This window comes from Larus michahellis, chromosome 1 (genome assembly GCF_964199755.1).
Source record: "Larus michahellis chromosome 1, bLarMic1.1, whole genome shotgun sequence".
Lineage (NCBI taxonomy): Eukaryota > Metazoa > Chordata > Aves > Charadriiformes > Laridae > Larus > Larus michahellis.
This window is the reverse complement of record NC_133896.1, coordinates 68,317,647-68,333,471: the sequence shown is the minus strand read 5'-3', so window position 1 is coordinate 68,333,471 and position 15,825 is coordinate 68,317,647. Positions and strand designations below refer to the sequence as shown.

Here is a 15,825-nt window from a genome sequence, read left to right as displayed (position 1 = left end):
GGCTTTGCTGAATTCATGACCTCAAACCCTTTTGGTTTTAGGATGCAGTAAAATAATTTGGGGGCTGGGGCAGTTTGATCCTAACAAAGATTGCCAAAGGTACCTTTGCTTGTCTGCCTGTAGGTGAACTAACTTTTCTTGTAGATGAATCACTACTTCCTGTGCTGCACGGTCCCTGAATTCTTCGCTACACAAATGTGACATTTTCTGGCAAGAGACACCCAAGTCCCAGGAACTAAGCATGGATGGGACTTAGAAAAAAGGGATTCTCAGCTCTCAGGCTAATGCCCTCTATCCATCTATCTGAAGCTTTCAGATACCCATGTTGACTCAGGTGTCTAGCACTGGTAGCCAGTATGAGACACATAGAATTAGAAGTCACTTCTGAAAGTGTTAAACCTTGAACTTTTGTTTCAGTCTCTCCATCTGCAATATGCAGACACTAGAAATTAACTTTAGAGGGCAATTCATATATTTTTGCCCTACTTCTAATCATACTTATGTGGAAACTCTCTATGTTCTGAAACAGGTCTTTAAACGCTCAAACCTGAACACAAAAGATGTCCCTCTTAAATTGGACTATTTTCTCTGAATTGATACAGAGAGGAAAAAAATCCACGCAAACTCCTTTTGACTCAGAAAAAAATATTCCATGCTGCAAGCCAATCTCTCCACCTCAGACAACCTATTTCCCAACCCCAATCCTGACGAGTTTAAGATTTGCATGCAAAAATTCACCACGTGCTTCAAAAATTTGTTTTATAAGAATCATTGTGCTTTACACTTCCTTTTTTTCCAAATAGTTGTAGTTAGATCTGGACCTCAAGCCAAACAGCAGATGTTGGGCTTTCCATGCAGAAGGTGGCTGCCAATGACCCAGAGGATCCCCTCTTCCTAATGAAATACTGCTTCCATACACTTAGAGAGAGTCTGTTAAGTGAGAAGAAACTGCAGTGCATGACACATTCATGTAATTTTAGGATAGAGCTGTGTGGGTCGTCTCCTCACAGTGGAAAAGTCTACTACGTTTTGGAAGGGGAAGGAAGCAAAAGGCATTATTTTTTTATGGATGGCAAAGCACAGTAAGTGCAGTGTTGGTAATTCACCCACTGGTGTTTATAATGTCTCAGGGACAGGACTTGAACGAGACCCAAAAGTTTGACTTCTAGACCTCTGCACTAACTTATTATATAATAACGTAATCCTGTAATGTACTATTTATGGTTGGCTTAGGCAATGTTATCTAAAAGGCCTCATGAGAAAAGTTACGCTCTAATACATATGGATGTGATAACATCTATCTAGGCTAATCAACAGGCATTTGTACAATTCAAAAAATGCACAGTGAAGATTGAGGCTGTATTAGCTACAGACCTCAACAGTCTTTCTAAAAGCCACACCAGCCCCAAAGAAACATGGTTCAATAAATACGTCCCTAGTCAGAGCCACAAAGACTAATAGAGGGTGTCTGTCAGGTCAAGTTGATGGTTCGCCTTCTTCATTGACTGGTATTTCATTGTCTAGACAAAATACTTGTTAGCTTGCATGAGGCTCCCTTGCTCTGTTCTGGTGCAAATTAAATAATTCTCTTGATGAGAAAACCCGCAAATGGCCTATTAGTCTACACTGGGATCAAGATCATATATGCATATGGGTATGAACTGTGCCAGATTTGGCTCCCTCCAGTCCTCTAAAAGCTCTAGTCAAGAGACTTGAACAATAGTAACAAAACCCCTTGGTCTTGAGGAACACATGTTCTCCAAAACAGCAATAACTATAAGCACAGTTAAGTTCAGCTTATGTCAGAACAACTCTCAGAACATGTCTCAGCATAAGCAGCATGTCACCACGAATGCTCCGGTTCATAGATGTTTAAAGTCAAGCACCTTCGCCTTACCATACAGTTGGCACGCAACTAGAAAGTGCCAAAAGACTTAGATCAGAGAAGGACTAGGAAAGAACAACAAAACCTTAATTTACAGCCAGGAATTAAGTGGGTGCCAATGGAGACTGAGGACCACAGGCAGAATACACTTAATGAGACAAATCTAGCCAAAAGCAGGGGTGTGTTCTGCATGGAGTGAAGGTACTGCATGGTACACAATTGTCTGCATGAATCAAACCGCTGCAGGAATCCCTAATAGAGGCAGCGCAAATCATGGATGTTAGTTCTGTATCAGAGGGGAAAGTCCAGAGTTCCCTAACAGACAGCATTTACTTTTCAATATTTTCTACTTAATCCACTGATGCCCAAAGTAACCCTAAATTGGGCACAAGGTTACCAAGCATGGCTTTTTGTGAAACCAAATAGTATTGCTATCAATTGTCTCAGTATTTTTTGCCTTTATCAGTGCTTTAGCTCCTCTCACAAAGACCCTCAATTTTCATTTAAAAAGTTTCTACCCTTTAAGGTTGTGGAGAAAAGCCTGCAAACACGGCTCAAATATAACCTAGTGGTTCAGAAAACAACTCAAAGAAAAAGAACCTCACACTTCTATTTTCCTAACAAATAAATCATGATTTTTAAGCTGATCTCCCAGTTTATGTTAACTTGACTCAAGGTTTTTGAATCAGTAAGGTTAGAAGTACTTTAAGATCTCAAACTAGCAAGCTCCCCAAATAAAAATAAACAAAGGTCTCTCCACAGCTATTCTGGAGAAGATTAACTCCTTTCCTGCTAACTAAATCTCCCATTGCTATAAACCTGGAAAGCAATGACAGCTTTAACTAACCCTCTCTACAAAAGGCCAACAGGTCCCATCTATAACAAACGCTCAAGACAAATGATACAATCCTCCCCCCACTGTGATGTCCATATTCCACCTCCACAATAGAATTACCAGACTTCCAGTTACTCATACATTCATTGTAAATAAGAAAATGGATGTCAGACTATCAAAAGCTGCTTGAGGACTTTCTCAGAGACATTACAAATAATTTAAGCAAATAAGACTAACAGAGAACATGACTGTGCCATTGCCCTATATCCTGTTGGTTCTAAATTGTTCCCAGCGCTCTTGGTCAGAACATCACACGCACGGAAGAAAATGCAGTTTCAATGAAAAAGCTCCTCTCCCTCTAAAACTGACACAAATGACCATACAGCATTTTCATCAAGGTCAAGTATTTACAATATCAACGATGTGCTGTGACCTCACAATTACTTAAAGGACCTTTAGCTTGAAATAAAGAAAATCTTGGATCTCCCACTTTCATTGTTTACAAAGGTTGCACAATCAGATTGACTTACCATGAAACTTCCATTCCGCTTCAGCTCTGGTTTGGTCGTCCTTTGATTAATATCACGTTTATCATGAATCTGCATTAATTTGAAAAAAGACCTCCCCCACACACCAAAAATAATCTGCATCACGCTCCATCTTCAAAACTGTGAACACAAATTACTCCTGCCCCATATCACACCACAGACATACATAAAAGAAAAAACAATGACATTACTTACTAGGAACTCCAGACACCAGCCGTAACGGCCGTAATACTCGGAAAGCCCGCAGTGCTTTAACATCGAATCCGGCACCTTTTCCTCCTATTGAATTCCCCCCATCTGCTTTGGTTGCTTGTTCTAAAATTGCACTAAAAAGCCTGCAAAAAGAAAGAGGAAACAATCTGTAGGCAGACGCCAAAGCTTGGGCTAAACGGGAACAGAGATCATCATCATCATATCACCCAAACTATCTCACAGACCTGTGAAGGGTGTCACACATCTCAGTCGACATTCACATATGGTGGAGGAGAGACAGACTCTTCCCATATGCAATAGCCTAATGGTGATGTCTATACCATTTGCAAAACACTTCTTTCTGGAGCAGACATAAACACGACGTGCTGCTCCTTCAGCCTAATGGCTTCCTTGCAGCCAGCTATAGACTACCCCAGCGACCAGCCTTCCTGGTGGCATGTGGAGGTGTGCTCCCCGCCCTGCGCGCTGCAGCATGCTGGATCCTTCAAAATGGCCTTTCTGGCAATGCCTCATGCTGAATTTAAAGGGCCACCAACAGCAGAGCACACGAGTCAGATTTTGAAGGTAGTCTCCAGGATGTCCCTACCAAACAGTCTGGACATACACAGTGGGAGTCAAGTGGAAAGGCAAGAAAGTACAAATTTTAGGTTTTGCCCTTTCTGCTGCCAATACTTTGCTATCCTTGTTAACCAACAATTCACCTTGGGGAAAAATCATCATCTGTAATTAATCCAATCATTAATTATCTGTCACCAATTTTACAAGGAATTAAGATTCACCAAGGTCACTGCAGGTAGAACTTGGTATAACACACAAGAATCCTCCAAGATGCAAACTTTTACATAAGGGAGTATGCTCAGATTATGTGCTTGTGTATCCATTTGTAAATCCCCTGACGCATTGGCTAGGGAAAGCCAAAACTGTAGGAGTCTTATTAGTAGAGTGTTTTTTTATACCAGTCTTAATATTTTATCTTAGCTAGTAGGAGTAGCTGCTTTAAGGAGAAGATGTCTCACTCAGAATGCATTTGAAAAGGCAGAGCAAGGCAGAAAATACAATGTTATTCTGTGAAGGAGCTGAAGGCTCACCCTATGTGTTAATCAGAACTTGATTTAAAAAATTAGCTTTCAGGAAGCAGCTTCCATTTTTCTGGTAAAACATTAGTACCTTTGGGGGAGGATGGATTCCTCATGAATTTGCTAATGACATTGCTTTCAGCCTTGAAGTCATCAGCTTGAACCCAGCCAAATTCAGCAGAGGTTAAAAGTTGTTCAAGTCTAAATGGATGTTTGGCGCTCTGTACAAAAAGCCTGCCCGTAAGTGGCAGAGACGCCTTGGCCTGTAGCGTGCCATGGAGGTAACCAGAGGTAACTCTAAAGAAGCTGCCTGGGATGCCAGGAACAGCCTAGTTGGAGTGGCCTGGATTCAGCACTGTCTGATTTCTCTCTCAGGCTTTGCAGTCTGCAGTGCCTCTGTCAGGTTCTCATCTATACGCCCTGACTGGCATATTCCACAGAGAGCCCCCAAACTGCATATCAAGCAGAGACTGAGCTGCCTGATTGCTTTACAAGGAGCTTCAATCCCCGCAGTCTGCTGTTAAAACGTACTGATAGGGCCACAAACATAGGGAGCTTGCCCTGGATAGAAAAAGGAGGATTCATTTACTGAAGCATCTAAGCCAACACATTTCCCCAGCCCTAAATCCACACAAAAACGTGGATTAGGGGAGTGCGAACGCGAAATTAGTTTCTTAAGCAGGTTGTTTTTTTTTTTTAAATCATATAAAAGAGTCTTATAAAACATGTCAGCTGTAACTGAGGAACTCCTAACTGGATCTATTCAAAGCCTCAACTTCAAGCACTGCAGAAAGATTTAACAATTAGGTAACAAGCGTGGGAAAAACTGTGTGTGGGGAGGTTGGATGCTGAGTTTGTAGGTGTTGCAGACTGAGAAGCAGGATGCAGAGAAGACAAAAACGGAGCCTATGAGAAATACTGGGTTGACTACAGATATCACAGAGAGAGATAAACAAGGGCTGATGCAAACAATGTGAATTATTGGAATGTATTTTTTGAGCTGTGTACACAAATTGTACAGTTGCAATTTTCTGCTGGTCTTCATAATAGAAACACTGTAGGTCAAATTTGGGCTAATGTATTTTCAGTAAGCTAGTGATTAAGCTCTAGAAATGTGCTCTATTTCTTATTCTATCTTCCTAGTCAACAGAATTCCCATACTAGATGATGAGTGACATACCTATACAACAGTCCCAGTCTCCTGGGAGCCTCTGAAGGAAAAAGAATTCACTGCAAAAGGTTTCTTATGCTGTTTTTCAGCTCTTTTACAATGCTGAAGACAAGAAATCTCAAGGAACTCTGAGTCAGCAATTGTGCAAAACTGAGGGTCCATTCTCCTCGTCCCCATTATCACTGGCCCCATATTTTACCAAACAGCAGCTCTTGGCAGCTGGCACCAAGGGCATTTCTTCTGCCACTCATGCAGTGAGCAAACCATGGGTTGCTCTAGAACTCTGTGTTCTAAGAAAAGCCTAAATTAATTCAGGAGGAGCAGAAACACAACCAGTAGGACAGTTCACTCCACTGGAGCTAGAACTCACCTTCCTAGACTAATGCAGCTCCACTGCAGGCCAGTTGACCCTGTTTGCGTGCTCCAGTGTTGACGTGCTAAACGTGCTGTCTTGAGGTACCCATAGTCATCTGCCTACTGTACTTCAGGAATAATTTGCAGTAATTCCCGCTGCTCCTCATTTAAAAACCTACATTTAAACTTGAATTGCATTACTCCTGCTAATCCTGCTTTAACGCATTTACTGCATGCTTAATATCTCCCTCTGTACTAATCCTGCTTTTTACTAATGCAATACAACTTTTTATTTCTCTCATTTATTTGACTCTCTCTCCCTTTTGTATTGGGGTCTAGACTGTGCCCAATCTGGCCTACTGAATCTCAAGTCCACTCTTCAAATTTATAGTACATCTTGCCAATCCTACTTTATTGTCCCTATCATCTCTTGAGTTAGGGCATGGGCAGACATCTATGACTTGGAGGCTACAACTACCACATGCTTTTTTGGCTGTAACTCATTATGACCCAGAGGGAAGGGGAAAAAAAAAAAAAAAAAAAATGTCCTGTTGAGAAATAGCACCAATGATAAGACACAGAAGAAAGGCAAGGCTTCTGACAGCCCCTTCCATTACCTTCTATTAAGAAAAAAACCCACAACTCTCATACAATTTGTAGTTTCTATGAGCTCTTTAGACTCCATCTAATTTTTCAGCTAGTTGTTTTCCAATCCTGAAATAGATGGATAGATGTTACTTAGTTTCACTTGTGACTTGACTACACCTAGACTAAATCCATTTGACACACATGACCTACAAAGCAGAAAATAAATTTCTATCGCACACATGCACTGATGTGCTCCACTTTTTTTTTTCTTTTTTCTTTTTTTTTTTTTTTTACATTTACTTGTGTGGTATGAAGCTAGTCTCACCGTTTTTCTTTCTTATATTTTTCTTTTCCCTTTTGACAACTGAAATATCAAAAAGGTTTTTGCTTTGCTAGATGACCCCAACAGCAGCATGATAAGGTTGTAACCTGCTCTACAACTCTTCATCTCTTCCTCTGTGGGGAGGGCACACTGATTTTTATAGCATAAAAAAAGAACTTGTCAAGGGCCTATGGAATATAAAGAGACAACAGAGGGCTCGGTATTTCTAAGGCCCAAAAACAGCAGAAAAACACAGCTGAAAGAATCCCCATAGGTATAAAGAAACTGTAAAGTACAATGATTTTTTTCACAATGTTTTACAGTTCACCTGTGATTTGTGAGTATGAAAGTGTTTGGGTCTGCCCTTTAGAAACTCCCCACAGGTCTTCAGAAAGACATATACTACGACCACGTTTTCCAGTCTGCTCGGAATTTCACATCCTTTCCAAACACCTTCACCGCTTACCTTCACAAGTAAGACTGCCTTTCAAATTACAACACCTTTTTTCTGGCAGAAGTTACAGGCCCTTAGAGAATGACTGTGCTTGGCAGACAAACCACAGCACTGCCAGGAAAGACAGATATTATTCTAGCACAACATTGTCAAGTTAGTCTACTCTCAAGAGAAATTTCCTCCAACAGCCTAATATTAAAGGACATCACTGTTATATCTGAAAATTTTAATGTTTTCTGAAAGAGGAACAGTAAAACTGAAGGAAGCAGGGTACAATTCGACGGATTTTTTGTGGGTTGTGCCTCATTAGGCATCTTAGGGGTGTGATCTTTGCTCTTAACTAATAATGTTCTTATCCACAGAGCCTCTGATTGATACCCCCACACAGACGTTTTTCTTCAAAGCAGCATTTAATGGTGCTGCTATAGCAGGGTCATAGGCTATATAAAGATAAGCTAGAATCAAGCTTTAAAAGTCTTAGCTGATGAATAAGCAAATCTCCCACACTTCAAGAATGATAAGCTGTTACAAGCAAACAGGTCTAAAGTGCATCCTTTCTCCAGAAAACATAGCAGTTGTGTTCAGTGCTCTCCTCTGCTGCTGCTGAATATTCCTGTGGCCTTGTTAGAACCACTGACTCTAAGATCCCTTTGGATACCAGGGGACCTACCTTCAGTAGGCAAGGGAAAGTATACAGGCATATCTTTACAAAAAATTTTTATAAAACTGAGACTTCCTTCTAGAATTTATGCTTGGTCCTACCCATATTCCTTTTTCTCTATTGACTTGTATGTTTTGACATACAAGGAGGCCAGTTGTGCTGTATTATCTCTTCAAGATATACGTGGTAAGCAATGTATATTAGGTGGATTTAGAGACAAACAGAGGATCTAAAACCCGTCTTTTTTTTTCTCCTTTAACTTCCAATAGTACTTGAAAGAATACTTCCCAGTCATTCTATTTTTTGGTAGCAAGTACAATCATGATTACAAATGAAGATGATTCTTAAGGCAGGAACACAAATGGCAATTACCACAGTCGTTTTGGGACTTGATGCTTCCAGTATGAGTCCCACACCATCCTCTGCCCCACATGCCAAATAAATCCCTCTGCCCAGTGCTACATCTGTGTCCAAATTACTCAGCTTTCTCCAACAGCTCCATGAATAGGCAGAAAGAGGCACCACAAGGAGATGTTACCAGCACTTACTTTCTTCCTCCTCTCTCTCTTTAAAATTTATTTTAAACCTTTTCCATGGGACTTCCTTCCTGACAAAATATTCAATTACGCTGAAATTTAAACATAATGTCATTGAGGGGTTTCAGACAGCCCCTAGAAAAGAAGACAGGGCAGAACAGGAACAGATGGTATCACCACGTAGATTTTGCAGAGGGGTTGTGGAGAGAAAAAGCAGCGCACCAGCCTGGGCTGTGGTACTGTACAAGAGAGTTTAAACAGATAAACATCAAAGGAACCCATCTGGCCTTGAAGTGGAATCTGTCACTTGAGATTGTTACTATTTAACAGAAACCTTGGGGTCTTGGCCATGTTTATCATACTCCTGTAATCCCTCCCCAGTTACATTTTTTGTTCCCCATCTAGTGACTGAGAGCTGCTGGAGGCAAGAACAGAGAGAAGAGCTGAGAGCTGCAGCTTCTGTCATTGGCAAGGGAATTAATTTCAGTCTGAATATCATCTCCCTGATTAACTGCCCTAGTAGGAAAATTGAAAAGGACCGTACTTAAACTAGATATAATGCTGCCCTGTGATTTCCGGAGCCTTGCTCTTTCGCATTCCAATGGAAGAGGAGGAGGTAATGTGTCGTATCTTTAAAAAGTCTCTTTCTCATAAAAATGAAAAGGGAATAATCACATTCACAAGACTTTTGTTCTCCGATCTTTCTTCAACTTAAGCAGCAATTTTCAAGCAGGTGAGATATCTGAGGGCATTCAAAGGCAGAACCAGCTATGGAATTGGATATCAATGCCAGGGGAGGGGTTGGGGATTTTCCAATTTCCAATTACTAATTTGCTGTGGGATCTTCTGGTTGCAGGTGGGAGCGAAGGAGAAAGACAACTGGGCACTGTCATAAGGAGAAGCATTATGCCAACGTGGAAGCACAGAGGTCTTGGGACTAAGAACAGGTTTCAGCTTGTTCTCTCCTCTCCCCACCTCTCTCCCCCCAGCCCTGGGAATTCTCCGTCCACCCACTTTTCCCCATGATAGTGAAAAATGGGAGGGATTGGGTAGCACACAGAAGTTTGCTGATGTAATTTTTTGGGGCCACCACAAAAAGGGTCAAGAAGCTAGATGGACTTCAGTTTGGGACAGAAATTATGAGGGGGTTTTGATGACTGTGAGTGTCTCTTATGGTGTTTCCCCTAGGAGCTGATGCAGGGTTTCCTTGGCAAAGAAGTAAAATGACTGCACGTTTTTGTATGCGATGAAACTCTTTAACAACGGAGTGGTGGGAGGATTGGACAAATTACTCAGGCAAAGAAATACTACTTCTTTTTGTCTTCAGGCGTAGTTTATCCTTCACCTCTTCCCTTCAACAACCACAATTCAAACCCTTTGCTTATCTCTTACCCTTAGGTAGAAAAAACAGAAGGTGTTTTATTTTTCTTTTATTCAAATAAATTAAATGCCAAGCTTGAAAACCAAGGAAAGGAATAAGGGGATTAGAAAGGTTGCAGCTCACAGTGACAATTTGATCTACAATAGTAAAATCAGTCTTTAAAAAGGTTAAAACATTAAAAGGGTCAAAATCAAAAGTGTTGGAATCACCAGCAGAACAGTGCAATTGAACTGAGTAACTTAAGTATGAACACCTGGGATTTAAATTTTTCATCCATCTTTGAGAATGAAAAAATCATCAGAAGTTCACAAGATGGCAGAACTTGTCATCCAACTGTAATCTTAATTAAAGGATCCCACCTAGATTTTCTTCATACACGTCTACAAACAAAGGGATTTTCTTAGAATTAAGTGTTTGACTTTGTCCAACAGCCTTGCACTGCTTCCTCTTTTTATTCCTGTTCCCAAAGAACAGTTTAATGTCCATGTCTTGCAAACCATTAAAAAGGTTAAGCAGCAAGGGATTAGCATTAAAGGCTAAGCAGCAAGGGATACCAGACAGAAAACGTACATCAATTGATTGTCAATCCTTAATATTTGCCTCGTTTAAATCATTGCTACACTGAAATTAGCATGAATCAAGTCATATCTGCAGAAGACCAGTGAGTTAATTGTATTTTTAGATTACACAGTAAAACTTGGTATAACATGAGAGTCCTGTTGCAGGGCTAACGCAGGAAGGACAAATGGTGATTGTAGGAGGAATATGATGGACAGCAACCTGTCCCATCATCACTCATCATCACCCATACGTAACGTATCAGGCAACCACCCACCCTTACGCTCCCAAGGGCTGCCAGAGCCCCCATGTGCAGTGTATTCAAAGACAAAACGTTGGTACTCACCCTACTACCACAATTATAAAATCTAGTAAATTCCAGCCATTGCGGAGGTAAGCGTTGGGGTGAAAGAGAAGTCCATATGCTATTACTTTTAAAAATGCTTCCACTGTAAAAATTATGAGAAAGAGATATTCCACTCGTTCCTGGGGAAGAAAAGAGAACAACAGAGACAACGGTTAGCGCGAGCGACAAACCAGGGATAAGGATGTTGTCTTCTGTCACAGTCCATGCATACAGCCTCCAACTCACTGACTCCTCACTTGGGTGCATCTAACACGCATGGCTTGCCAGAGGGCTTTTCTCTTCACACTTGCATAGTTTGTGGGCAGTCTGACAGGACAGTGGCAGTAGGTTTTGGTTAGGCTCTGAAATTTGCTGCCCTTGCCCTGGCAGGGACTGACCACTGCACAGGCTCGTGCAAAGGAGGAGGGGAGAGGGTCAACAGGCATCAGCTGCACTCGGCTCTCTAAGGAGTATGTTGCCAAATGTTGTCAGCCATCAGAATGAACCACATCCAGTCCTTTTCTACCTCTGGAGAGGAAACATTTTGTGGATGCAATGTTGTGGAGACAGATGGGGAAAAATGAAGAGAGGGGGCCACTTGAGACTGATGCATGCGTCAAACTGTGTTTTCTTTGGGATTCCCTTGTCTGTTGCTGGGGAATAGGTAGGCTGAGTATTGGTGATAAATGATTTACAGATCAGACTGACTAATGCTAGAGGCTTTTAGTCATTCCATCAGAAATGAACTTGTCCCTGTGAAATCCAGGCTGCAATTAAGCACATCCAAAGTCACTTCCAGTGACAGTACAGTCTGATTAAGGACAAGCAAGCAGGTTTTTGGAGTCAGTACACAGGCTCGCTGTCTCTCATCTCTGGGGTTTTTATCCCCAGTGTGGGATAAGAATAGCAGTATTGCAGAAATGGTAGGGACCTCCACTGAAGTGGGAGAGAAATTGCAGCATTACGTAATCACTACAAAAGTGCTGCGTGGCAAGCTGAGTGGGAAAAAAGTAGGTGCAAACTAGATGACAGCAAAAGGAGACTAGGTCCCTGCAAGGTTAAACTACAAAGTAAGTTATTAAAAGTTCACATTAAAGAAATAAAAAGCTGAGATAAAAATAAATGAAAACAACTTAGTCATTCGTGATCATGTCTTATAGGGTACCCAGCAAGACAATCAGGTAGGTCACTACTTTATTTTTCTTTTCAGCTCCAAACTGCAATTGCCCTGTTCCTCTGTCCAGCTGAATGCATGTATGACACTTTCATATGATATAGCAATACAAGATACACAGGATTACAAAAAAAATCATTCCATCATTTGACTCAGCTGCCCATTTGAACCTCTTCCATTCAGCTCCAGGTAATTAACAACTCACTAGCAACCTGTTGATAAAAAAGAGGCCATTTCCAGTTCATCTTCATGTTTACGTTAACACGTTATTTTACACTACTGAGAAACTCCATCTGACAGTAGCAGGCACATGTTTGTGCTTTAAAATATGGTGGGTTTCCCTCAGACAATGCTTTCACAATGTCTGCAGTATTATTCCCAAGTGCTTAGTACAGCAAATACCTAAAAAAGAAAACATATAGTTCTGTAGTTGTCTGATCCACTCCTAAAAGTTTTGAATGTGCCCACAGCACAGAATTTGTCCATCGTTGTCCCAGATGGAGACAGGTCAGCACACTAAGGATTTTTCTCCCCTTGAACTCAGAGAAGGAAACAACAGCATACAGTACTAGTGACTACTATGTCCCCTCCTCTAGAGACAGTAAGTGCATTATTTTATTTAGGACAGGAATTGGCATGTAAAATGCTAGGAACGAGGAGTCCAGCTTGGCCACAGAAAAGAGCTCCATAATGGCTTGCACACTCCTAGAAGTGAGTAACCTAGCAGCCCTTCTCCTTCCACTGCTGCTGACAACTGAACAGGTACTAATTGATGTACAAATCACAGACAGACCGACCCGAACAACCAAGCTCTACGCACACATTTGTAAAGCAAGACAAGCTGTCATGAAACCTCTTAATAAAACAAAACAAAACAAACCGCCACAAAATGACTGTGTGATGGGAAGCCTATGCAGTATCTTTCGGATTGCCCTGCACCTTTGTGCTGCCACATGCCTCTGTCAGCATGGCACGAGGCCAGATGCCATCCTGTGCACAAAGCCCATGGTAGATCTGCCTGGGAGGCAATGCCCTACCTTTGAAAGGACAAGGTAAAGCCTGTGTAGAGGCTGGAGGAAGATGGAAATAGACTCTGCGGGTGAAGAACCTGCCCTGAACAGAGAATGGAAGTAGTGAGTGTTGTGCCTGGGATGGATGTGGCCTCACTAGGGATGAATGAACATACTTTAGGATGAAAAAAAAAGATGTCTCTTGCTGCAACCCAATCCGATAATGGGTCTCACTCCCTATTTCAGCCAAGAGCTTTCCACAGTTGTGAGCAAGCTCTCTTTCCCTCCCACAAAAACAGCCACAGTAGGTCCAAGACCACTTTCTCATTCAGATTGCCTTTGAGGTTGCCCTGTGCAACCAATTCATCCGGCATCCCACTCTGTAAATAGCAACATGGGCTTATGGAGAAATGCTCTAGGCCCTAACAAACAGACTTCCCCAAAAACTTCTCTTGGCAGTCACTGCCAAGACTGATACCAAGGGGATGTTAAGGAGCCTACCCTCTTGTTTAATAACTCCAGGTCCAATTTGAAGCAGACTGGCAAAAAACCTGAAGAGGAAGGCCTAAAACTGACCCTGTTCCCAATGATTTAACAGCAAACAACGTCCTCGACCTCCGGGACAAAGGCTGCTGCCAGCCCTGTCTGGCTTTGTGCTGCTTCTGTGGCTGCAGTGCCGCGCAGGCCTGCCCAGCCAGAAGAGCCTTTCCACTCCATGAATTTCATTGAAATACCTGTACTGATGCAATCAAAAGTTCAATAAAGCAAATACTCAGAAAATTCTGGAACAACTTTTTTTTTTTTTTTTTATTTAATTTAATACTGCACAGAGCAGCCAGTATTTCAACAACTAACAGGTTCCACTTGGTTGGGTTTAGGAGCCTCATGCCTTTTTCCCTCTGAAGAAGCCTATGAGACCACAGACCCCTGTTTTGTCATTGTAATAATGTTGTTTGTTGAACCGTGTTACTGAGGTAATAATATGCCAAAATATTACACACATGTGCATATATATATATACCTATACATAGATATATACATATATACATATACAACTACAAGCTGTTTGAATAAATTCCTCAGAACACTCTGGTTAAGACGTAAAGATCCATAAAAAATAAAATTCTATAAAAGCCTCTGAAATGAACATAAGATACAGAATGCTGAGCAGAGGAGAGAGATTTTATGATCCTCTGCACTTAAATTAATGATTTCGGGATCTAAAGCTGAAGGAAAAATACTACCGAGATTAAACAGTGCAGCCACTCCAAAACCATTTCAGGAAGATACTCCTGCTTAGACTCGAGAAGAATTTGAAATGCCTAGTAATTAATTTGTATTTCCTTTTTTCCTTATACTGTAAAACTCAAGAGCTTTTATGAACACAGCATAACTCAGTAATGACGTAGCATAACCGGGCTTATCCCAGTTCTGATGCCACCTTGCCTGGTGAACTCACAGATGAGTCTCAAACACCCCTTGCCTCAGGTTTAGAAATGAGAGGAGGACCTGTTTCCCTCGGCAGTCACAGAATGATTAATTTGCCTCTGCTAAATGGGCTTCTACATTTCTGGCTGCTCATTTGAAGCTTTGCCCTCACAGGTTAGGCAGACTGGGTCCCAGTGTTTCAAGCTCCCAAGGGACACTGCATTGCAAAGTTATCCATAATCCCCCACTCCTCTAAGAAGCCAATTTGGTGCCATTTTAAAAGAAACCAAGCTAGGCAAATATTGGCATTGCTCTTTGAGAGAGCTCCCTGCTGACAGGGAGAGAGGGAGGAAGCTGCCTGCTACCTTCGTGGGAGGGAAAGGAGATAGCAACAGCATTGGCCCTTGAAATACAAATCCAAACCACAGCATCAAAAGAGAGGGAACTTACTTTGGAACCGTAAGAAAGAGGGAACAGTATTTTTTATTTATATCTAAGAAATGGGAACCATGCTGATGTGGCTGAGACACACAAAGCATACTGCAGGTTGCAAAATTACAAAGCAGGAGCTTCCTGCTTGGGCAATAGTAATGAAAATGTTTCGAAAACCAGAGGAAAAAAACCCAACAATATATGAGTGGAAGAAAAGGAAGGACAAAAATTTTAGCAAACTGGCCGGTCCCTGGAGCATACACAGATGTTCTGGGGCTGGCTCTACGACCGCTTTTCTGTTTTGTTTTTTATAGATACAGTACATGAGTATCAGCTACCCTGGCTGATAGATTAGCCAGCACCAACATTGCCAAGAAACAAATTGTACATCATCTTACTCTTAACAAGAGTAAGAACAACAAGAAATAAACATTAACTTGCTGTTAAGGCTTTAAGATATGTTTCCAAAAGAGGATTACTGTATTAAGCATGAAACCCCTCTAATCCCATGTGCCTTCCAAAGACGTCATAGGTTTGTTTTTGTTTATAATTTTTAAACTGTACCTAATGACATCCTGGATTCAGAAAAGGAGTCTGAAAACAGGAAATCCAAGCAAATTACTGTAGGGTGTCATGAGGCTTTTCTCCTGTCAGGAGAGGAATGAGTAGACCAGTGTTGTTTCTGAGAAATGGTCCTCAGAATGATTCACCATATCTTGATCCTAGTTCTCCAAACCCCATCCCCCCAGCAGCACTACTAGGTTATAGCATTTTCTTTGCAAGAGTTACTCAAGGCTTATATCACAATCAGGTCCTCGCATCTCATACATCCCAGTCTAAAGAATTTACAATC

The 15,825-nt window shown here is 41.5% G+C and overlaps 1 protein-coding gene across 32 annotated transcripts in view; it reads right to left on the bottom strand.

The window, feature by feature from the left end:
- The window catches only part of CACNA1C (calcium voltage-gated channel subunit alpha1 C), a 484,401-nt gene that overhangs the window by 186,948 nt on the left and 281,628 nt on the right, over positions 1-15,825 (bottom strand). For all 32 annotated transcript variants that reach the window (XM_074584499.1, XM_074584530.1, XM_074584575.1 and 29 more), the window contains exons 4-5: positions 10,929-11,068; positions 3,464-3,603 (exon numbers count right to left, since the gene is read on the bottom strand). In XM_074584499.1, the coding sequence (XP_074440600.1) occupies positions 3,464-3,603; positions 10,929-11,068 (280 nt within the window). The remainder of the gene's footprint in view (positions 1-3,463; positions 3,604-10,928; positions 11,069-15,825) is intronic.